At 38.2% G+C, this 26,387-nt stretch overlaps 1 protein-coding gene across 3 annotated transcripts in view; it reads right to left on the reverse strand.

Annotated features, from left to right (window-relative positions):
* FAM172A (family with sequence similarity 172 member A) overlaps positions 1-26,387 on the reverse strand; it is a 256,713-nt gene that overhangs the window by 80,892 nt on the left and 149,434 nt on the right. For 2 of the 3 annotated variants that reach the window (XM_058826615.1, XM_058826613.1), the window contains one exon: positions 25,403-25,522. The exons of the other annotated variant lie outside the window; for it this stretch is intronic. In XM_058826615.1, the coding sequence (XP_058682598.1) occupies positions 25,403-25,522 (120 nt within the window). The remainder of the gene's footprint in view (positions 1-25,402; positions 25,523-26,387) is intronic. 3 annotated transcript variants of the gene reach the window in all.

A 26,387-nucleotide genomic window follows, 5' to 3' on the forward strand; every position in this document is an offset into this window, starting at 1 on the left:
CTCTTGTAATCTCTGAGTAACTTAAAAAAGTTAAGTTTCCTTAAGAAAGGAAAAGTTTCTCCACAGGCAAAGTGTCTGAAGCAAAAATGTATGTAAAGTGAAACTTCTGAGGTCACACAGACTTCTAGAGGTAACTCTCCTTGTGATATGACACATTGTCAAATGACAAGTTGTGCTTTGCTGTTGCATGCAGCCAAAAGAGAAGAGCAGCAGCTTCCTTTTACTTTCTCACTAAAATGCTGCTGCCACTTACATTCTCCTTCACCAAAAAATTATGTGTTAGAAACCCAAATTACACAAAGCAGACCACAGTATCTTAGAATCATAGAATGGTTTGGGTTGGAAGGGATCTTAGACATCATCTAGTTTCAATCCCAATATATAACTGACATCTTCCAAAGTCCAAAAAAAGCGTAAAGCAGGAGAAATAATGGATTTTTTTAAATCAGCCCTCTTTATCAGACATTGGACATGCCATCAGATATCCAACAAGGTTTTCCAGCCACTCATGAGATGGGAAAGTAGCAGCAAAGCTAACAAGTCTCCTTGGAGAGACTTCATACGCTGAAGGGCTTTGTGAAGCAAAGGAAGTATAACTGTACAAAATACAATTTTACATAATATAAAAAAATGAAAGGAATTATTCAGAATAAAATCTTCCAATTTAGAGTACAGAATAGACTCATAATTAAATGTCTGGTCCATGTTCTGTGCCAGAAGCCACCAGGTACAACTTTACTGGCAAAGGAAGCTCAGACCCCCCCCACGCCCCCTTCAAAGACATGGGGCATAGACCTGCTCTCCCGTCCCATCTGGAAAGCCACAGCACTGCAGCAATGTACAACTCCACCTCAGCATCCCTGGACATAGAAACATGGTGGGTGTCTTGGATGCTGTCTCACTGCCATGAAGTATTTGCATGTTCCTCCTCCTGGTCTGCTCAGTGATCCTGCATCCACCTGGTCATCAGCCTGCCCACTAATTTACTTTTGGGGAGTGCTCCAGTCTACTATGCTCTGCACTGCCCCCAGCAAAAGCCTGCTCATTAAACACCACATTCATCCTCCAGTACTGATGATCTCAGAGAAGTGATGCCAGGTAGAGATGAGTCAGCAGAAGAAAAACAAGTGCCACTTCTCAGCACAATGAGTGCTGCACCTAAGTGTGAGCACAATGGATGCTGCAAAAAAGCACCAAATATTCCTAGCTGCCATGTCGGGAGGTACTCCTTTAGCACACACAGCCTTTCTTCGGTGAACTAACCTAAACTCTTGTATTCACAAGCCTTGAAGAGGGACTGGGTTAAGAATGATGCATGTTTACTTTCAAGGTTGTTAGGAAGTGGAGAAGTCGTCCTGAAAATTTTGTATTGGACTTTGCCTGTGAGGGTTGAACTCATGTTTCCAGACTCAGACTTTCCTGGAGGTACCAGCCAGGCCACGCTGGTTGGCTCCTGAAACCAGGCTACACCACTGGGCAAGCTGGGATGGTTTGGAGAGCACTTGGCAATCCTCCCCTCTCAGTGCAGGCAGAGCTGCAATAGTGAAAGTCTGGTCCAACAAGTACGACCTGAAGAAATGGCAGCCTTTGTCCTGTGACCATGAGATCTCATCAGGATGCCACAGGACCATGAAGATCAGCCACCCCTGGTCTAAAGCAAAATATCTGCTGAGCTTTCTGCACACACTCTACACACACTCTACAGTCTCTGGGCAGTGTACTCCGAAAAAGGCTTGCTGCGACTTCAATTACTTGTCCATCCTTGTAAGCTAAGGGCTCATAATTTTCAACATAAGAAGTTCCACTGAAAAAAAAAAAAAGATTCCAGAGATATCATGGAAAGCAAAATATATTGAATGAATTCTACATATTCAGGCTATCATCAATAAAAAAAGTAAAATGTTAAAATTATGGGATAATGTAGAAAGTCCCTGCTTCCCACAGCATTTCATGTCTGCTTTTTATTATACATTTATCAAATGATAACCTCCTTGAAAGAGAACCATTTTCCCTTTGTTTGGTCCTGAGCACACAGTTGGAAGTTTAAGCACCTAGCACACAGAGAAGCATTCCTGTATGCTCTTTGCCTAATTTTAAAGTAAGTTAAATAGAATATACAAAATAGCCGTTTAGTTAGATCAAAGGCAGCTGGAGCAACCCCTGGCGTTTATTTCCATACCATGACATATCACTAGCAAGATACTCCCCATGACCCTCTGATCTCATAAGGTTCATAAGCAACATTAAAGCAGAAAGCAACTGCAAGCTTTATTTCTGCCCCTTTTCCTCCAATGCCCTCTTCAGTGAAGAAACACACCAGGGTAAGTTTGCATTTCTTTATTTCACTACCAGTACCACCACCACCACCTTAGCTTACGCAGGCAGAATGGGGTCTGATGAGCAATATGGCTTATCACACAATTGGTTGAAAGTCAGCATGTAAGTAGACCATGACACCAAATACAGTTCACAGCTCCCATCTCTGGGAGCTTCAATATCCATGTCTGTCCTCCTAGATGACATCACACTCACTATAGTACTTAAAGAAATAAGTCCATTCATCAGAGAGACAACAAAATTGAAGGCTTCTACGTGCTTTGGGAGGGGTTGTACCAATGGAAGGCATCAGCTCTTAACTTTAGAAACACATACAGTGCCAAATCACATTCAATATATAGGCATGCACTTATAGCTTGTATGGGTCCTTTTAAACTTCATTAGAAGCATCACTTCACTAGGAAAAATTCTTTGCTGGAAGGTTTTCTCAGTTTAACCAAATTATTTTTCAAACTAATGATTAAACTCACAACCACCTTGAAATATAGGCAGACCTTATTCTGCTGAACCATCATGGGTCTGCCCACTTCTAATGTACCCTGACCTAACCGCCTGAAGAAGACCAGCCTTCCCTGTGGAAAGGGAGCAAAGGTGTGCTGCCAGTGTTTTCAGATAATTTCCCTCCCCTGCCTTTGTGTGAACTTCTGAAATTAATCCCTTTAGCTTACAAACCTGTGCTCCTGCACCAAGCAGCCCCTGTGAAACTGGCAGGTTGTTTTGCCCACATCCCTTGTACTGCTAAACTTAGATTACACTCTCCCTCTTCCTCTCTGGCAAGTGGGGCCAGAGATTAAGGTGCAGGTAAGCATGAGTCCAACACTATAAGCACCTAAACACCCTGGTGCTAGAACATGGAGACACACTCCTGCAGCAGCTGGGACAGCCTGTGCTTTCCAGTAGGATACCACACCAGTTGCTCTGAGCCCACAAACCTCTGAGACATCTGATACCAATGTACTGTTAGGGAGAATGTTGTGGTTTGGATCACAAATACGTTGTCAGGGATTTTCTTTTCCTGCCCTTGCTGCAGTTTCCAGAGCGGATGACATTGCATTGCAGGCCAGCTAGCTTGGCAGTTGAAAGCCAAGTGTGAAAATAGTGGCAGTAAATCCCGCTCAAGCCATTCTTGCAAAACATGGGCATGAACATGTGTTGTGCTACACAGATTTTATCAGCACTCTTCTGGCTTAGGTTTTCAGAGTGAAGCTATAAGCAAGTTAGGCAGATCACTCCCAACATCTGAGGATGTGTTCTTGGGAGGGCAAAGACCTGTGCTGCCCCTGTGCTAAATATGCATTCCAGTTGATGGTACCCATCAAGCTGTGCTCAGCATGCACATGTATTTTATTTTTCCAGGTTGAGGTGTTATGAGCAAACTGAAGTTTATGTGAGTAATGAGGGTGGTGGCTGATGTGATTAATTTGATCCAGTGAGACTTGTATTGATGAAATATCATTTAGGTTTGATAAAATACCTTGTTCTGTGGAAGAAAATCTACTCTAAAAATCTACTGCAGCATATATGTGACATGCCTGCTGCCTCAAAAGAAATACTTTGGCTGGCTTTAAGGAAAAAGTAATACATTTATAATGGGTTGTGTGCACCCCTATGGACATAAACACGCCTTTAAACTGTCACAGCGATTTCCACAGAAATGTACATCTAGCAGAGAGTCCTCACTTCAGGTCCATACATTAATGAACCAGAAATTACATTCCCTTTATGCAACTGTCCCCTCTAACATTCCCCTACCTTAAGGAAAATAGCACCTCAAAACACTGATCAGAGCCAAGTATATAAGCCCATTATTCAACTACCAGAAAGTAAGCACCAGTAAGGGGCAGCAGTAGAAAACACACACTCACAAGGACTTATTTTCAGGTACTGGGAAGTTTTCTATTTTCTCTTGTTTCCAATTTATAAAGTTATTCCAACATTTATCTGAGCACACTACAGTGGCCTAAGTTGCATATAGCATGAGAACCCACTGAAGTTGCAGTCTCACAACTTCCACAGCATTACTGCAACACTAAAACTGTCAATAAAAATGTTTTCACACTCTATCTATCAAAATCAATTTTACTATAATAACTACATTTCCTCTATGATGAACAAATTTACTAATTTTCTTTTACTTCTCCTTTTTTCAATTATGGTTTTATCTACTCTAGTCTAATATGAAAGTAGATGGGAATGATACCATGTGGCTCAAATTGAGACACATCAGTCCAATTCTTAAGCAAGCTGGTAACAACTTTTTAAGAAGCAATGCTAGTGGGAAGTGACAGTGGCAGCTGTAGCCCACAGCAGCTGCTACAGTGCAAATTCAGCTTCACTGCTCTATAACTTATTAAAATTATTCTGAAAAATAAACCCACCAAACCCCTCAATGCATGAGCAGATCATTTATTCCTACTTAAAGGGCTTGAGTTGAGACTCCCAAAGCAATGGCTAGGAGTGATTTTCACCAGGCATTGGATATAGATCATTCACGAATTGCACAAAGGCTACTGAAAAGCCATCAGATGGGAACAGCTTTTGGTCACTACTAAACAGGGGGCAGATTTGAACCAGTGACCTAGAAGTGAAAGACTTTGTAATCTGATTACCAATCCCTTGAGCCATCCCATCCCTCCCCTTTTCTTTTTTACTGATAAGAGAAAAGGAGTCTTATTACCTAAGCAACTTTTGTAGCCTGTTAGCAATGCAAAAGCTTTCATTTAGTGCTTGAAAAGGAGAGTCTCATGGGCACGCTTATTAGCCCATCTCACGCACAAGCTCTGTATTATTTTTCCCTATTAATTTCAAAATAAATGTATTGGTAAAAAAGCATAGCACAATGCTTTTTTTTTTTTTATAATGATTTATAGTAAAGTTCTTGCTGATTAAAATAGGTGCTGATGAGAGGTTTTTACATAGCTGTGGAGTCAACAGATCCCTTACTAGCAAAGGAAGGAATAACATGCTCCTTTTGTCAGCAAATACTCCACGGAATATAAACACATTACTGAAGTATGGTGCATATAAGCATCTAAATCATTTGTTTCTCATACATAAATCATACAACCAAGAAGTGTTTTCTCACTCAGAAGCAGGAAGGTTTGGTACATTCTGTAGTTTGATTGTCAAACAGTATTTTAATGAACAAACAGGATCTTCCAAGTACGCCAAGACCCATTTGTATCACCTTTAGGACATGGTGAAGCTATTGTTTCTCCTTTTCTTCCTCAGATCTTTTCTCAAGACCCTCAAGAAGAAATCTGTGAGACCTTTTCTGCCAGTTTCCTACCTCTTTTTTTTTGCAGACACTGTGGCCTGCACATTACTGATGCTTCTTTGGTTGGAGGTAATAAACAATTAGCTACACCACAGTGTGGTGTTTGCGTTTTTCTTCGCTGTACTACACTCAGCTAATGTCTCAAATATTAATGCAAGTGCATGAGGATCTGAAATTAACTTTACATAGCCATAAGCAAAATCCTTCTAGGACTAGGAAAATCCTATTATAGCAGTTCTGGCATATCACTGCTTATAGACCATTAGCACACAGAAAATAAGATTTCAAATTACCATTTTGTGAATGCAAAAAGAGTTGCTCTCTTGTTGATTAAACATGTTTTTTATTTCTTTTTGCTTATGAGCCAATAAAGCAAAACTAGGTGATGCTTGCTCTTCTTAAATGAGGGCTCTATTACTAAACATTGTGTGGGTGACCAGACCATCCAAACCTACTATATGACCATACAGAAATAATTAGGAAACCTACATATTTATAGTAAACATGCTACACTATCCTCTGGATTTTTCAGAAATGCGTATACCCATCTCAACTGTTTACAAAGAGATTGCTCAGAACTAGAGTGGTTCAAAATCACCTTAACATTTGTAAGCAATTATGCAGGACTCAAATACAATACTTACAACTCACTCTGCACAAAATACAACCTATTATTATACTGGCTTGACTTTTAATGGTGATGAGCTCTGGCTAGAACAGTATTTTAGAAGTTTATTAGAAAATGACCTATCCTTTTTAAGACAATCATTATGTTTCAAATGTATTAAATCTAGAACTTATATGTGGAAAAACCTTTATTTACACCAAGCAGCCATCATCTTGACTAACAAGTCATTTCCAGTGATCAGGCAATCCAGCTGTTGACTCCACACATTTATTAATATTTGGTGTGAGAAAATTTACACACTCACTGAAAATCTGCAACGATTAACTAGAGAGAGACACTCAGGCTAAATACCAGGGAGACATAACAAAAAAAGAGATTTCATGCAGGGCCTGATCCCAAATCACTGCTTAGCAAAGGACAACGCTTTAAACCACAGGACTTAATTTCTTGAACTTGAGTGTTGGAATTTCATTGGAAAGAAAATTTCCTGACCTGGCCAGCACACAGCACTCCTTACAATGCTCTGACAGTTGCAGAGAACAAGGGCAAGCTAACAGCAGTGCTTGGCATCATTGAGCTTGGTTGTTATTATTTTGATATCTAAATTTCATATTAATTTTGTGAAGCTTCTGAAATGATGCCTGATTTTTTTAGCCTGATTAATCTGACTATTCCACTTCTTTCATAATTTCCATCCAAAATAAATGAACCCATAAATGGAAGAAATATTTGAACTTGGAACAGCAATTCAGGTGATTTAGTGTTCTGTAATTGAGAAACATTTTTCCAAGGGTAATGTAAATGATACACATTTTTTACACATACCAAAGATGGACCCTTTAAATTTCCTATTCCCGTCCTCTGCTTATCTTTCTCTTGACCTTTGCTGAGATAAATCACCCTAACTCGTCAAGATTCTCCCTAACGCATTTCTAACACTGTGCATCACACTTGCTGGCTGGAAGCACAGCTGGCATGGGATCTAAACCCCATCGCTGGGCAAACTCAGCCTTCTGGCTTTGCCAAGAATAACACTTCAAGTTGGGTGTTTTTTATAAAATTGTTACTGTATGGGACAATTGATTCTGCATTTATTTGCAGGTGCTGATGACTCCATACATGATATTAACACAAGGCTAAAAGCAACACAACAACGAATTAAACAGCCTAGACTTACTTAATAAGAATTCAATTGTTAATTAAAGTAAGATTACGGAATTCAGCCTAATTCTGCTCGCTGTCCCAGAAGGAAGCCGCAATCGAGGACAAGCAGTGCCCTCTAGTGTCACCGACTGCCGAGACCCCCCCCACCAGCATCGCGGGGACTGCCTGCGGGAGAAGGAGCATCACCCTCCCCCGTGCACGCTGGTGCGGGCTGTGAGCGGCTGCAGGACCGCGCACAGGGATGCTGCTGCATCCGCTCCGCTCCCCGCACTTCTGCACAGCATCACACCTACATCCACCAACGCACTTACTTATTATTCCGTGCTCGTCTATATGCACATGTATGCACGCACACACACCCAGCCTGACATGTTCAAGGCATCTTTAATGTTGCAGACAGCCCAGAAAAAAACAAAAACAAAAATAAAACCAAAAAAAGGTAAAGTAGCAGGCCATGCATGAAAATGGGTGTCAAAAAACCTCCGTAGAATTACTTCTGTGAAGATGTCTAACTGCTGAATGCACAATACGGGCAGCATGGGCTGAATGGCTAAATTGGACTGGCCAGAACACAGCCATAAGGCTTTGAATCCATCAGAAATTATAATTAAAACTGTCATGAGTATTTTGACATCTTACCCCCTTTTTTTGTTAATTGAAAGTTAAAATTATTTATACATTTTATGGTCCAGTATCAACAATTTTGTAAGATAACTTCTATGCCTTCTAGCAAAATACCTCAAACTTTACTCTTCAGATATAAAAATAGTCTCCCAGCACTCACAAAAATTTCTCTCTGATGTGAAAATTCTACAAAACCTCAGTAGGTGTTTTATTTAAGCTGAAATTACAATGGAGTCAATGTTGGGTTTGTTTAATTTTTCATTTTACTGCATAAACATTTGACAAAGAGAGAAAGCTATCTGCTCATCTTGTGAATGATGGTATGCGTCACATGTTCATTAGTATTCTCATCATCCATAAAGTATAGGCAATAAAATAAGGAAACAAAGACAAAAGGTATAAAAGAATAATACAGGACAGCACCAGTTATAGGCACATGGAAAAAGCCTCAAACATATAAAAAGATCTATATGAGGTGTCAAATAAGCCACTCTTCTAATAGTATAAAAAAAACCATAAAAAATTGCAGCCTGACAGTTACTCTATTTCATTTGCACTAAAAGTGCAAGTGACTATTTATAAATATATTCAGATCACAAGATGTTTGTACTGTTTTCCCACCTAAAGCATTAATAGACATTTATTCCAATCCTTGCATTTTAGAAAGCAATGAACATAATTAGGCTTTTACACAAAGATTACAACACACATTATAAATTTATTCCTGTTTAATTTGAAGGCAGAAAATATGTGTTAGTTCAAGAGACAAATGCTTGGAAACATGAGGTTCAGAATGACAGTGCATACATCTTTAGATACCTTAAGAGACCATTAGGGTACAATGGCTGATAAAATTGTGTATTGTGTAAGATTGTGTAAGATTCATTAAAATCTCCAAATACAGTATAGACATTTAGGCATAATATCAAAATTTGGAAGGTTTTGCTTGGAAGATTTTACCAGTAATCTAGCATTCTGAAAAAGTTAGCAATAGCAACTAAAATAATTCAACTGCATTTTACAGCTGATTCTGCATCTATGGCTTTTATCAATAAATACTTTTGTAGGAGGTGGTGCTACCACCTGGCAAGCCCAAAACCCTAGTATGGTTCAGCACAAACAGTTTAGGAGCTAGAAGGCAAAAGCACAATTAGATATTACAGATGTTAAGAAAATTCTTATTATTTTTCCGCCACACACAAAGACACTAACAGCTATTTCAAGGAGCAGAAGAAAAGACAAAGTTGCCTGTCATGCATAGCACGCTTCATCCCTTGTGCCTGAGGATGCCAACCTACTGCAAAAAATGTGATAAGAGGTTACACTTTAGGCTGGCCAGCAGAAGTTAATTTTGCAGAAGAAAGCAGTTGTTATTTACTCAGAGCTCAAGCCATGCACGGCTCGCTTGAGGACAGGGAGCACATGCACAAGGCACAGCCCCGCACAGGCATCTGTGTGGCATGAATGACACCAGCAAAAGAAAGGAGGAACCTGAAGACTGACATCTCCTCACTATTACTCATTATCTCTGCACTGCAAGGAGGGTTACAATCAAAATGGAGGCTTTTTTGGGACCTCGACACTTCTGCAGTTTGCAGCAGGTGGCTGGGGTGTACTGGCTTTGCGGAAAAGGGAGGAAAGGGATGGATGCAGGCTGCTGTGTGAGAGCAGACGCCGAGTGTTTGCTGCTGACAGGCTGGAAAAGTTTCACTTGGGATACATCTGGGTGGAAGAGGAGTAATTGAAGGGGAGTGTGTTGATTTGTGAGAGGTCAGAGCGAAGCAGGAAAGGACTGAAACACACCTCTTGTATTACCAGCATCAATAGGTCTTTGATGCTGTAGAAAATTACTCTGCTAAAACTTATTATGAATTTTATACCGATACTATGTATAACATGTAACCCTGTGTAGAGCTGTATGAGATGTATGCAGGGAGATGACAGAACAGCACACTGTGGCATGTATGAATTTGGGTTACTGAAAGTAGGCAGATGCTTTTCCCTACAGGATGTGTCTCTTGAACTACCTGATTCTGAAATATTTGTTTAAGCTGCAAAAAGTTATCTTACTTGGTATGAAAGAGAAGCAGAATCTAGAAAGATTTTTTAAATTCAGAGTAAGACACCCCAAAGAATGTGCATTATATAACAAAATTTAATTTTGTGCAGTTACAAACTATAGACTTGCTATCCCTTTTCACAACTCATGTGATTCTACCAAATATAGTGACATTGAAATTTCAAATTTCTTTTTTCTCTGTAGCACGTGCTTCACAATTAGAGTTAAAACTTTACCAAGATTTTACTTAGAAGAATACTGCAAAATATAAAAAAAGTATAGAGTACATGTAAAAGAAGTGCATTTCAAAGCAATGCCAATAATAAAACATTGCTATTTTCTATGCAATTCAATAAAAATCAGTTTTGCCCAGCCAAAAAAAAAGGATTTAGCCTCTGCTTAAACAGGACAATTGTTTGGGGTTTTTTTCCTGTAAAAAAAGGTGTTAGGGAGCAACATGAAAGGCTGTAGGATAGGACGATTCTAACTGTTTTGCCTTTATCACACACTATTGCTATGGACACCAACACCTGTTACCCTTTCAGCAATAAGTAAGTCTAAAACTGGGACCCCACTAAATCTGGTGGTAAGCAGTCTGTATCATGCTCAAAGCAGACTCTCCTCAAAATAAGAACATGAAGAAAATTAGCATTTCTGGAGTGAGACAGGGAGGCTCTATCAATTCCATCCTCTGACTGCTGCACCAGATTACAAGTGTTGAGGAGTTCCTGATCAAGTTTTTGTCATTTAAACACCTCATTTTACATAAAAAAAATTAAGCATAAATAAAGCTCAGTGACTTTAATAAAATGCACTTGGAGTATCTCACAAGTGATGGAAGTGTGCCAGTTAGATCATCAAGAGGTTTTGAGTGGAGGGGAGATACCACATATGTATCATTCATGTTAGTTGGAATGAAGCAGCAGAAAACATTTTTAATTGGTACATGGTATCTGTCATATCAGCATTACCTGGACTTTGAAAACGCCTCTCTAGCAAAACAGCACAGAACTACCTCTTAACTTCAGTAATGTGCTTGTAAAATGAAAATGTCTCGGTGGCACGGGAGAGAAATGACACTTCAAGCATCCTCTATAATTTTTCCAGTCTCTAAATATCACATAATAATAAATAAATATTTTACAAACTAAAAAAAACCCCACCAAAACCAAACCAAGCCAGATCCAGAGACTTTGAAATTACCATAGACTCTGAAATTTCATTCTTTATCAGCCCGGCTTCAGAAAACTGTCACTTTTTGTTGTGGAAAACAGGGGAAGATTAAAATACCAGTTTTTACATTGTGCTGCTCTATTTTACTCAGACTGTGTAGAAGGACATGCTTGCATTCCTGATGCCCAGCAATCAAGCAATTATTCAAAACATTTATTCCAACACATCCAGATCATTACTTGGGGCTGCAAATATCTGCTGAGAAAAAACTCACTCTGCAACATCCATGGAGTATATCTGGAAGTCTGCAAGTATCTACATATATCTTCATCACATTTTTCCAAGGCGTCCACTTTGTTTAACAGCACAATGCATGCTATGGATATATTTTTTTTTTTTTCCAGAGACTATTTCTGCATGAAGTAAAAGATTAGGTTTCTTTTCTTTATTTTAATTTAATTATAAAGAATCATGTCCCAGACTTTATTTTTCAAAACTGCTTGCAAAAGATCTCTTTTGCTACCAGAAATATTTTTTTTTAGGTCTTGATGCCTTGCATAGTTCACACACATAAACAAGTACAGCATTTTGCTACAATTGACTAACACAGATAATGGGCTGCTACGAGACACTGACGCTCTTTTATTTTAGAATTAAAATCAAGTTCCATTTCCCATTTAAGAGATTAGTCCATATTTACGCCATGCCCATCTTCTACCTTCTCAATATTCTCTACACTATCAGTAATTCTGAACTCAAATATCAGCAGAAGGGAGCTTAAGAAAAATGAAAAGTGTTGCAGCTGCAAGATACATGCACAACGCAGACATACAAAATATACAACACTTGCAAAGGCTATCATTTAACAAAGTATAACAAAGTATATTACCCACAGTATAAATACCCACAGATACAATTTATGTACTGAAACAAAATAGATCAGATTTCCAGTAATGCTCCTACTTCTTTTTTCCTTGCAGTTTTTTGAAATCTGCTATTTGCACGTTCATCCTCTATGCTTTGGAAAGCTCAAAATTCATAATTGATGCAAGGAATCAAAAAGATCCTTGTTCCAATAGGTCAACAAATTCTTTTGTGATTTTAACAATGGCTTGTCCTACTACATTTATTATTCATATAGAATAAGGATAGACAATTTTTAGGTATTATATAGCTTTCTTCTGGAATATTAGCTTTGTGACTTCGAGAGACCATTTTCTAAAGATCCTAATAGTCAAATGACATCTTGGGAAATGTTACATTCTCACCACATTTGCATGATAATGAAGATGAAATTTCATACAGGCTACCTGAATTATACTTATCTGAGTTTTGTTTTACCAAATGACCAAAGGAATATGTTCCCTAGGCCAGAGTATCACAATGCAATGTGAAACATTATTGCTGCAGTGAAAGTCATGAAACTATTATTCAAGTAATAAAAAAATAAAAAAGCCTGCACAGTTTATGTTACTGCATTAACATGACCTCAGCTATGTATCTCTAAATACTTACTTGTTTCGAAGAAAATTCTACAAAATCCACAAAAATATCCATAGGAAATTTTTCTAAAAGCAATCAAGGAACATCTTTGTGATGCTCTTTGTTCTGCTTCTCTATAGGAGAGGAACTCTTTCATAGTATTTTGTTTTTCACTGACATAAAGTACTATCACGTGCTTGGTAAAGTTCATATGTCAGCTTATTCATTAGATATGAGCCACCCTTTGAGTATAACCACATTTCACCTTACGTAAAGGAATGCAGACGTGTAAAATCATTATCTGACCACAGAAATGAGTTTGGTAGACAACAGTAACAGGCACCTTGCTTGTAATTAGGCATGTAGGCAAATATGCGGCTTTCAGAAATTGCAGTGGTGGATTTCATAGTTCCTGATTATGGGTAATTATTGCAGCAGACATTGAAAAGCTCCACCCCTGACCAAGGTGAGCCAAGAACTCAACTGCTTAACCTGTGTTTGGAAAGACAGCCCGCAACACACTATATTGGCAAACCAAGGACACTGTAGGGAAGTATTTGTCCTCTCTGATCAGTCATTGGTGTGCTCAGCAATTTACCTGCATAATCTATTTTGGAGTATGCCTCTAGAAAAACAAAATCCAAACACAGTTTTATGCTGAAGGTGCCATTTTATAACTATTTTTCTAACACTGAAAAAAATTAAGTACAAATCATACAAGTTACAAACTGACAATATTAATCTAAGCTAAGACACCAGCACACATATTCTTAGATTAATTCTCCTGTTATAACTGTGAACTCTTTGAAGACAGGGTAGTTTTGATTTTTGCTGGAAGCTATAGGCATTATTTTAAACAACAACAACAACAACAAAAAACAGCATGGAATAACTGGTGTAAATGTAATATAGTTTTTCAATACACTCTAGTCTATGCTTCACTATAACTGCAGAAACACATTAAAATTAAGTGAAAAAAAAACCCCACAAATAAACCAAAGCAAGTTATCCTGGAAAAGGAAAAAAAAAGGAAAGGATTATACTCAAAGGAACATCTGAATAAAATCGCGACATCTGCAGAAGAGTTTTCCCTAGAATGTTTGAGATGAACTCGGTGTAACACTGCTTTCCAAGAAAAGACAGGGTGATCAATGCAGGAGCACATCAGGCTCCCTTGGACAGGCCAATCAATGCAAGAAAGAACCTTGCCCAGGGCCTTATGCAAATAGAAGCACGTCCTGCAACCCAGGGAGGGAACATGCGCAATAGATCAATGGCATCTGAAAAACCTTACAGCTATATCAGCCTCAGACAGTAAATATATAATGATGAATCCCTCACGTTCAGCCATGAACTCTTTAAACTAGGTTATTTTCAACAGCTGGTTTAAGGAAAAAAGTCTGCTGGCTGTAGACTGCAATGGTGGTGAGGTGAAATAAGATTATTGAGGGTTAAATTAACAATGCCTTTTTTTAAAGGATGAGATAATTTAATCACTGTACTTCAACACCTTGTAAAACACTGGCAGTTATGTGCCCACAGGGGTAGGGATCAGAGGGGGGGTGGCAGGGTTTATTTTGTTTTGAATTTTTTAAGATACATTACTCCTGTCAGATGTCTCGAGCCACTCTAAGACAAAGTATAATACAGACACTGACAAGCAAATAAAATGCCTCATCTTAATCAAGGTAAAAACCTCATGCCCGTTCTGTCCTAATATTGCAGGATACTGAGATACATTATTAGGCTTAATTTGCCTTAGAAATAGAAAAGATAAAAATAACAAATTAAACTATTTATTTTTCAGATGCTTATGAGGCAATTTTACTCCTGCACTTTGACACACTGCATTAAAATCGCAGTTCAATTCTGCACCAATAAAAGCACAATTTTCTTAATTAATATATGTGCAAAATTTACTCATATTTTTATATCTTATCACATTCAAAGTCCATAAATAGGATTATTTTAGCATTTAAACATTGGTAGTCATGCTATTATTAATATTAAAACACTTCACTAATATTCTGAAACAGCTATCTAACTTGCCTATCTACCTTGACTTGTTTAAAGAAAGGAAATTTGTAGGATAAAATGCAAATTCCAGCTGTTTCTTGTGGTACACAGTTTGAGAGCTTCCTTTACTGAAGTATGTTTGCACTCCTTTTACTCCACCTGGATTTGCAATGCCTAATATATTATTAACTTGTAGTTCCTCTGATTGATCCACTAAACTGGGTTTTAAAGTTTTGTAAAATCTCTACTGTTCCATGCAAAAGCCATACACATACTTTTCAGCATAATTACCATTTAAATTAACATTGAAATAATATACTTGTGTGGTCTTAAAGACATAGGGTCACAGAAATGGGAAAAAATATGAAATAACAGTGAGACATACTCCTTTTTTAAATGTTTTGTTCCATTAGGACAAAACAAATGCCAGAATTTAGAGTAGCTTAATATTTCAGGTGGAATAATCTCAATTCACTGCAAAATTTGTAAGTGCAAGCTATTTGTGATATTCCCACATCTATCGTTGTATAAGCAAATATGAAACTCCTACTCTTTTTCTTTATTAGTCTTCCTATATACATTCAAAAAGAAATGTAAACCTTTAGACTGTGACAATGTCTTATCTTATAAAATCTTTAGTACTATGCTGTTCTCCAAACCAATCTAGAGAGGTAACAACAAATAAAGTTTTATACAATGCCAGTTTTTTTTCATAATGTACCTGCTGCTGGGAAAAGAAATCCACAACCAACATACTCAATCATTTGACTGTAAAGCCATATCAATGCAGAGTCAGATGCAATGACCACATCCATATAAAATAATGTTCTAGAAATTCTATTTTCCTGACCTGATGCAACACAGTAAAAACAGGCACCTTCTGGTAAGAACCAGAAGCAGGTGGATTAGATTAAAAAAAAAAGCAAGATGCACATTCACAGAAGATTAAGGCAAAGGCTAAAGATCATCAACCTGGATGGGGTGAAAAGCTAGTAAGCCTATCTGGGAAAATAGGAGATGTGACTTTTTATTGACCCAGAAGGGCAGCACATGTGCCAGCACCTCAGGAGCTCACCTCAGAGAACCAAAAAAGAGATGAACTGAATTAGTTTCCATGAAAAGAATGCTGAAAAGGCAGAATTGACAGGTAAGAGGTTTGGGACAGAAGACATGTCTCTTGTTACTATTGATGAATTTCCCCTATGTCTTGAAGAGCTCTGGTGAGTGTGAGATGGTCCACATAGGAAACACCTCTATGGAACTTTTAGCTTCTGGGAAGTTTCTGCAATCAGTGAGGAAACAAATAGCTGGGCAAGAAATTCAGGAATATCAATTGCCCTGGGTTCCGAAATGAACTATCACAATCAACAGTGTGCTCTGCACATTTTAAGGAGATGGTTGCACAGAGATGCTGCCCATCAGCTTTGAGAGGCTCAGGGGATGAAGTTTATCTGCAAACAGCTGAAAAGATGAGTGATATGTCCTTTGAATATGGTCCTATGCTTGGCTTTTTTCTTTCCTTTCAAAGCTGGAATTTGAAATGAAAAATAAACTGACTGGTAAGTTATACTGTCTTACAGAATTTAACAGTGGAAAAAATGCAGGAAAGGAAAACAATACAAAGTAATTTACTGAGTCAGAAGGAAATTTCTAGCCAGATATAGGGATAGATGCCAAATATGGTTTTATTTAACATCTTCATTAATTATCTGGAATTAATTAAATTTGCAGGTGACATTAAAGTGGGAGAAACTGCCAAGAGAAGTAAGGCATGAAAGAAATACAAAACAAGCTTCCAAGACTCACAGACCTGTAGCACAAAAGGGATTGTTATGACAATCCAGTTTGTCATCCTGTGCGACAAGGGCCACAACACAGCTAGATTTAATTAGGAAGACTGTGAGATAATATTGTTTGGGGGGGTGTTGGGAGGAAATAATGTACTACATTCACATTCAGTACATTCAGTACCACTGGGGAAAGGAAGATTGAGAGCACTAAAACACTTTGAGAGATACATGAACATTAGCAGGTACCAAATTCAAAGAAACTTTAGGAAAAAAAAAAAAATCCAGCATCACTTAGGTTGCATTGACCAAAATGCTGCACAGCAGAACAAAGATACTGAAGTTCACCCTGAGCTAATTATGTTAACTGCACCTAGAATACTGAGTTCAATTCTCAGCATACTGACAAAGTAATGTTAACAAATAGAACTGAATTCAGATTGGCATAAAAAAGAAAAATAAAATAGAGCACCTAGATACACAAGCTGAGCTACAAAAGAACTAGTTAATGAAACTATGGGAACAATTGCTAAAGATCACAAAACTCCTCAGGCAGAAACCTAAATGTTTACTGTGTGATGTATGGATTTTAAAACAATGCAAAGAGATTATAAAAATATAAAACTAGTGAGACGATGCAACTCTAGAAAAATTTCTGCAAAGATATGCAGGAAAGTGCTGTGCCTTTGACCACCAAATCCCATAGGCTACAAGCATGTATTTCCAAGTAACTGGGTTTCCAAGTAACCCTAATTTTTACATATATCCAGTTCTTTCTTTATTTCATAATTAACACACCAACTCTGGTGTCAAATTAGAAAATTAACATGAATGGTACAATGAGACCAAAAAGTAACGATGGGTAGTGGCAGCCATTATTATTCAGTATAAAATTCCAGGAAACATTGTCCTTCTCCTTTTGGAAAGAAGGGGGGAAATGACGTACGCACAGCTAGCCTCAGACCATGGCCTGAGCTGAATGAAGCATGAGATATCAGATTAGCAAATGACTGCGAGGAAGCAAAATGTAATGAGGCTAAGCATCTTGTCTAGAGCAAGGTAACAAGCAGGGATGAATATTCAAAACATGTCTGTTCTGAAAGTGGTCAGTGCTCAGGCTTTCACTGCTGCCATCCTCTACTATCATCCAGCAGCTAGGCTAGCAGGGCTTCAGATGAACTGAGGAAGTGGATACCTACATGGTATTTACACTAAACCACCAAAATATTTAAAAGGACATGCAGCTATGATGCTATATGCACTGTGTTGTGAATTCATCATTCCTCTGTCTCTTCCCATCAGAGCATCCTTCCAGATTGCAAGCTCTTTAGGACAACGCACTGTTACATGATTGCTACCACAACACAAACAGATAATAACAATAAATGATAGCAAGTGAACTAATGATGCCAGTGTATGCTTGTCAGCATATTTATTTAGGCTGAGTGGCCTAAAATGTTTATCTGCTCTGTGTTAGAATGGGCGATATATGCATACAAATACATATATGTGTACACACACATACACACACACACTTTCTTTATGTATCATTTTCCTTATGTAAAAGCCAAATGTGATAAAGAAGCTGTTTCCAGTATAGCAAACGGTTACATACATATCTCAATATTTTTTGCTCAGTCTATCATTTAATTTTCTTATGGTTGCAAACCTTCACCACAAGATCTGCTATGCCTGTAGTTTTCTACCTCAAGCTGAAACTTCTGCGTTTCAAAATGCATTAGCAAAAAAGAGTCCACTGTTTCCAAAAACAAGTCTGCTCCCAAATTCCTGTTATTCAAGGTCAATTGGTTGTGTGCACAGACTACTGAACAAGAGGCTGCAGAGCAGGGCTATGGAAAAGGGACCTGGGGGTCCTGGTCAGTGGCAAGTTGAACATGAGCCAGCAGTACCCTGGCAGCCAGGAGGGCCAAGCATGTTCTGGGGGGCATCAGGCCCAGCATCTCCATCAGGCTTTGGGATAACACTCTCAGGGATATGTTGTGGTTCTTGGGGTATCCTATTCAGGGCCAGGAGTTGGACTTACGATCCTGATGTGCCCCTTCCATTTCAGATATTCTTTGATTCTGTGATTCGAAGTAAGGAGGAAGGAAAAAAGTTGTTTGCAAACACTGGTGTTAAGAGGTTTTGGTTTAAAACTCATCTGTTCCAGTGGAGTAAGCCTTGAGTCTGAGAAGCATCAATTCCAGAAAAATTAATCCAAAAAGTGGCCCAACTGTTCGTGGCCCAAAATACGCACCTGCATATGATGCCTTTCACAGGAACACAGACTCCTGGGTCACACCAAGGACCATCAGTCCAGACCAGCCAATTACTCACACAACTCTTTCCAAGTGTGGGTCATGCTTGGCAGCAGCTTTGCCCCAGCCCTTTTCCCAAGCAGGACTTCCTAATCCAATGGTGAGAAACCTAATTCCACCCTAAATTTATTCATGACCAGTTTTAATCCATTTGTTCCTGTGCCAACATTGTTCTTTGGCTTATAAGGCTCTCCCTCCCTGCTGTTTATTCTCCTGATATATTTGCTGAGTGCTACCAATCCCTCTAAGCTTTCCTTTACCAGGCTGAACGAGCCATGCTTTTAAGCTGTTTCTGCAGCAAATACAAAGCAGATGCTGAACCTTCTCTTTCTAGGTATAGCTACCAAAGTTAATGTAAGAGCACTAGCAATTTACACAGCATTTTTTAAGGCTGGTAAGCCTAAAGCATGTGTATACTATCTCTATGGCTATATTGATGTTGGGGCTTATGATTAGTAGGACCTGTCCATGTTGACACCATGTCGTAGCAGATCTGAGGAACCTTCATTGTTTCTGGGACAATATGCCTTCCATTGATTCAAGAGTATGAACACCTCTTCCCCATATCTCTTCCAGACTGACTTAATCTTCCCAAATGTCTCAAATTACCTCAGATGAATATCAGCAGCATGCTGGACAGCATTAATATTCCCCTTCCTGGGACAGAAAGAGCAAATAAATCACAGTATCATATCTGAATCTTGTTACATTACCTGATCATTCACTTCTAGCTACTGGCAATGAAGCCAGCTGTCCAAGGGTTTCTCCAGACCTGCTGTTCTCTGTTGATGAGATCATTTCTTCTGCACAAATGCAGATGACTGCCCAGTCAATGCCTAGCTGTCCTGAAGTCCATATTACTTCCTTTACTTTCTATTACTGAAAAAATTCTGTTTCTGAATACCAGGGTTGACTTCATCACAGCAGGATCCAATTTCAGCACATTAATTTGTGAGCCCCCATCAGTAACAGGAACACTAAAAAAAATCAACATCAAGACTAGAGACCATGATCCTGCCCAACCCTTATTTATACAACCTACCACTGGTTCCTCCATTAGCTTCTCTTGTCCATTCTCATTTCTCATTTGATCTTTTTCAGATGAATGAGTACTTTTCCAAGAAGGACAACAAAGAATAGCTAAACTAAGTAATAAAACAGAATAAAGATTTCATTTTTACTTTCAGAGTTGTTTTTCTGAATGTGAGCCCTAAGCTAGACCTGCCTCAAAAAGATGCAATTGTAAGTGTCCAACACAGAAAAATTTGAGACCTTAACCAGGTAGAGCTGGATGAGATGACTTGTCCAAAAACTGGATATACAAACCAAGTCCCCATAACCCCTCAAGACAGCATCCCATACTGCTCTCCCAACTGACATTCAATGTCTTGTCTTTTTTTTTCCTTCTCTCCCCACCTCCCCACCCCCCCCAGTTAAATGCTCACAAAGCTTTTTAAAGCACAGTAGTGTTTTGCTTTTGTCTTCACAATAAGGATCCTAGTCACAGAGGTGTTTTCCTTCTCAGCTCTCTTCCATGCTTCCTACAGCTATCACAGATCTTATGGTATCTCTACCACACATCAGTAGATATATTTTGATTTAATATGTCAGCCAGGGGAATTAAGAGTCACATGTCCGCAGTACCCACTCATCAATTTTCCAGGCAAACTGAATTAAAAACTAAGTAGATATATTTATGTAAGTATATATAAAAAGCCAAATATAACAAACCATTCAGTCTGAGACTTCAGGAAATTAAATTAATGAAAAACTAATGACAGGTTCACAGCCTAGTCATTAGGTTTCTTAAATTGCATTTTGCCTGTGCCAGAATACTGATGCAGCCTCAGAGACTCACAGGTAGCTCAGCAGGTGCCTGTCTATCATCATTATTATGGCACCTCTCAGTGCCAGTTAGGGCCAGGTCCATGCCCTGTTCAGCACAATAAAGCAAAATGAAGTGGCAGCGTGTTGCAGAGAGGATCTCAAAATGATGGACCTAAAATGATTTCAAATTGCCAAAATTCGCAATTTGATGGAATTAGGACTCTACAGTGGATACAGTAATTTGAACAGTGTGTTTGAAGGGCTCTCACTGTAACAAAGACCTGCTAAAAAGACACCCTCCCCCCTCCTTTTACCTACACCTTTGTGCAAATTATCAATATATATACCCAGTGTTTTAGCCAAAAAAACCATAATGAATAGTTTACACCTACTAAAGACAATGAACCTACTTTCCTTGTCCTAATTATTACATTCCCTTGTGTACTTTGTATTTTTACAGCAGTATGAATGATGTCAGATAGAAATAACATTAATGATTCTCACAATTTTGTCATGATTCCCATGATATTTGGTATTTTTTTAAAATACAGCATTTAACAAAAATTAAAACAAACAAGCTACCAAACAAGCTAGTTATAAGATTATGAGACAACAACTGAAAACACAAAGCCTAGGGTCTCAGAAATAAAGGAAGCAAACAGCAGAAATCTTCCACAAAGATTCTCCTGTGTGGGTCTTTCATGCAGGCAATGACAAGGAAAAACATTCTTTTTAAAGCAAAATAATTGTAAACTGACAAAATTTGGCGGAAGAACTCAAAGGAGGCGTTGTACCAGAAATTTCTTATTTTCTGTAAACTAAATATAAAATTGACTCCATCAACTTGAAATTCTCACTTTCTGTTAAATTTCAAAGAATTATTATAAGCTTGGAGTTGGGAAAGTTCCACAATTTACCGTCAAGTAAAGCAAACTGATTCTGAAAATAAATCCCTGACTACACTGTGTAAGGGATAACAGAATTAAGAAGCTGAGATGTGTTCATGAATCATGGCTTGAGTTTTTCAAAGTCAGTAATTAGCAATTAGCAAAACACAATGACCCAACAATTATTTTTAGTGCAGTGCATTCAAAAAGTAATTTATGTGTAGATATCATCACATGCATGTTTCATTTCAAACCACAATTACACAAAGTTTTAATTACTAAATATTAATATACATTCTAACATATAGCTTATGATTTACCATTTTTAATTCAGCCTATAAACAACAGAATAATAAAACTTAATGTATTTATTGGTGAAACTTAATTTCCCACATATTTTAATCACTTTCAATTATTCTCCTAGTAATCTATTACACAACAAGGTACAGAAAATGCGTACCCATGTTGCAGTAAGTGAGTAACAGTTTCTGTGTATTTGAGCATGATATTGCAGACTCATCCTATTTTTCTTAATATCCTGTAGTCACAGACATGAGAAAATGTAGATCAAAAAGCTGAAAAGATCAATAAAATTTTTACTTGATGTGGCATGTATTTGAAAATTACAGCCAAGCCTTACTTGTTTGTTTAATAAAGGGTTTCCAAAACAGCCTCATTTTTATGGTGAGAAGAAATTTGGAATGAAGATAAAACTTTGGCCATCAAAGTTTTGTAAACAAAAATGATCCTCCTTTTATACCAGTTTCATATATGATGGTCCTATTTCCTCTCTTTCACTTTGTGTTTCCCAACAAAGTGCATGACAATCAAGGGACAAGGCAGAGCAGCACTGCCTTTCCTATGCTACCTCCCTCAGCAGCTTCAGGCAAACAAGCACCTGGATGGGTACTGTCTGTACAAGGCTGAATTTTGTTCTCTGCCTTCTCCTTGGAGAGCAGTAGCTCCTCCCAAACAACGGTATGAACATCCATGAAAAAGGCCTTGCTTAATAACAGCTGGGTTCCACTGGGTTCTTCTGTTTAATGCCCGAATATCTGGTTTTCACCAAGAGCCTTGCCCCATGATGAAGTGGCTAGCCATGGCTGAGATGACTGCAAGCCATCATGACAGACTTGAAGCACTGAACATGGCAAGTTGACTCAGAAGATATTAATTGAAAACACAAATATTTTTGGATATTTTTGCTTGTTTTCTTTTTCCCTGCAGGCAAAATAAAATTCAGAGGGCTCCGGCAGAAACCTTCACTCCAAATTAAAGCCATATGCTTCACACTGCTCTCCTGTAAGAGGCATGGATGCAGAAGGAGCAGCTGTGCAACAGGTCTCCATAACAACTGTAACCTACAATTTCATGAATCAGTTAACCCAAAAACTTGCAAAGGAAGTGTAGAGGTGGTACAGTTGCTATATGGTGTAGCTGCTCTATCAACCTCATCATCACCCCCACATGAATCAGAGAAGAAAGTGAAGAGATCGAAAACGTATTTGTCATAAGACAATAATTGCCCATCAGCTGCTCCGTTTCTTTTTGGAGCTCATTGCAATTACTAAGTGCCGTATGGATATAAAGTTTAAGAGAATGGAGATGATAACAAAATAAAACCTTACAAAATAATACTGTGATTAAATAGTTCAGGGTTTATTTCAATGATATGTCCTTCAGTTTATGAATTATTTAGTCAAACTGCTTTCAGTAGAACTCAAATATCAAACTACTTCTGCCTAAACCAGGTGCTAAATACTTCTTGATTTTTTAGAAAAACATTGAGTTGCATTAAAAATACATTTCAGGTCTAGTTTTGCATGACAGATACGTGATGTGTCAATGGATATGTATTATATTCTTCCTCTCAGGCATGCATCTCCTGCAGAGACAGCAGACTACAGAAGCTGACCCTTACTGAGACCATCTTGTCTTTCTGACAAAGGTCCTTTTTAACTTCTTACTTACTGGTTGCTTCCTGTGATTGATAAAAATTTTCACTCAGCTTGTGATAATTTCACAGGCCCTGAGCACCCTGACCCTGGAAGCCCCAAGGTCAAAAGTCAAGTCTTATTCTGAAACATCAGTGTGCTTCATATTAAAGTAGAACAAAAGCAAAGAAATATCCACCAGTGTGACAAGAGAAAGAGGCAAAATGGGAATGACACCTTGGTCATCTGTTACCCAGGCCACCTCAAGCCATTGACTGAAATGTGATGGAAAAACTCTCCAAGCCTCCTTCAAGTCAGCACTCTGTTTAGGAAACACTGGGAAAGGTCTCCTGTTGATTCTTATTCCTGCCCTCTGCTAAGTGTATGAATCTCTGGGCATCTGGTGACCCAAACAATGTGGCTTTACAAAACCCACAGAAATTCTGCCAAAGCTTTACTTTGGACTCACACGAGAATAACCTGGGCTGAAACACAGAGCATCTGAAAATCACAACTCAGGAAAGCCAAGACAGAACAATTGCTCCGTAGCATTCATGACACCTCAAGAACCACAGGCACACGCAGTGTAACACATCTTTTGCACAAAGATGTGGTTACAGAAGGAGTTATTCACCTTCAGATCTCTCAAAAATTTAGTTTTGAGACTATTTATTGAGCAGGTAATAAAATACCTGTGAAAAATGATCAATTCTCAAATGATCTTCAGATCAGGAAAACACTTTTTCTCAAGTCTCAAAGCTGTACATGTCACATGTATTTTGCACATACTCTTCCGAACCACAGAGAAAATGAAAATGGCATTAATTTCAACAACAACAAGAAAATGGATTTAGGAAAGTTTCAAGTTCTTAAAATAACACCAGTGGCCATTGTCGGGATTGCTATTGCCACTTGGAGCAGTGTAAGACTAAAACCAACACACCCATGCATGCTTAACCAACATGCTCATGCATGCTTTTTCTTAAATAAGGCATTCATCTTCAGACATTCAGGCAGGAAACAGCTTAATCAACTTTCAGTTAGATTAAATTAATGTGTTGTAGACAAAAAAACATATATATACGTCTGCTGTTTCCTGTGTCTATAAAACTGGTTGTAATGCTTTGCAATTTACCTCTCCACAATAAATAGGACCCTTACTTTTCTGTAGTTTTCTTCAATGAAACACATCCTGATTATACTACTGTCTTAAAATCACATGAGGAGACTGTAGCTGCACTGACATAATGGTATACAAGTTTAACAGGCAGCTTGGTATACCACATGGGGTTGAGAGATCTGCCGCTAGAGAGAAGAGTGAAAGACTGACAAACTAGATGTTCAGCAGTCTCAGCACCAGATGTAGAGCAGCTTTACACAGAGCAAAGATTTTTTATATCACTGCAGAGCCTAATAAATGGGAAAACCAAAGTTTTTCCAGCAAGTTCTGCAGACCTTTGTAGAAAAACTGCAAAAACTGAATAAAATGACCGCATTTCCCCGCAAATTCTGTCCCAATCTATATACAAAAAGCAGCATTTGTTACTGTGACTTTGCTTTAAAACTGTTCTTATATGTCCTTAGTTTCCTATGTCCCCGGGTCTTTCTGCCCCAGAGCGGAAAGGGGTGCCTTTAAGTACATAATCTGGACAAGAAGGATGCAGTGTGTACTGTTTCTTTCAGGCTTGTGCACACTTGAGACCTTACTGTCTATCTCAGAACCAGAAAAGATGCAGCGACCTTCTGGTTGCAAAGAAATCCTGACTGACCTGTACATGACCACAGGTTCAGTTGTTTCTACCTGGCTACTTTCAAGAGGGTGATCACAAAGAATGTAGAAAATCTGTGACAGTCTTTGGGAAAGAAGGCAATGGAGAATTCACACTTACCAACTCTACAAAGGCAAGTCCACCATAACTGTGAGCAACAAAAAACACATTCTCTGCAGCTGACTGGGAAATAAAATGGTCCCAAACATAAATCGCATGTTCTTCAGGAGAGCCATTATCCTGCAGAAAGAAATTACGTTTGTGACAATTATCTTTTAAAAAATGGCAGTTCTGCCTAAAAGCAATGTGCTCCTATATGTTAGAATAATTTGTTAAAAAAAAAAATCAAATGAATACACACTAGTATAAAAGGGAGAATAGATTCTTTTGTCTAAATAAGGAAAATTCAAGATTGCAATTTAAACACAGTAAAACTGTTGCTTTTTGGGCTTACTTTAATAAGTATAACAAAAATTATGCATCTGCAAAATTTTGTGTAAATACCATGATGACAAATCTGCTAAACAGAGGCATTCACAGGAATTATGAGCCACAGCTTGGATTTTCATTCTTTTGACAACTCTTTGTCAAATGTTTATTCACTGAGGATTTGTTTAAAGTATTTATGCCTTAGACAGGTAAATAAGAACAGGTAGGAACAATATAAACACATAATCATAGAATAATCTGGGATGGTAAAGATGTATAATTTCAGTTTTTACTTTTTTTTCTCTTTCATACTATGAGCCACTGGAAACCTGAATTAAGATTAAAATTATGGTATTTGCAACTACTCTTTTAAATCTTACTTTTTGTGACTGCAGACTATGAGGCATGGTGCAGTCAAAACACTTCTTAACTGCTGGCAGCCATTACAGTGGACTTTTTGGTAGCTAGGGGATCGCATTTTCTTACAATTGAACAAGATTTTGTCAAAGCCAGCCAGTGTAAGAGTCACAGAAGGCACTAGAGTGACACACACTGATTTTAGCACACTCTCATTGAAATTCACGATTGTGTACTTGTAACTTAGAGGCTTTTGGAAAGAATTATGCCACTCTAGATTTTCCTTATTTCTCAGTTGTTGAGGTCATAACCATAAATT

Source organism: Poecile atricapillus, chromosome Z, assembly GCF_030490865.1.
Source record: "Poecile atricapillus isolate bPoeAtr1 chromosome Z, bPoeAtr1.hap1, whole genome shotgun sequence".
NCBI lineage: Eukaryota > Metazoa > Chordata > Aves > Passeriformes > Paridae > Poecile > Poecile atricapillus.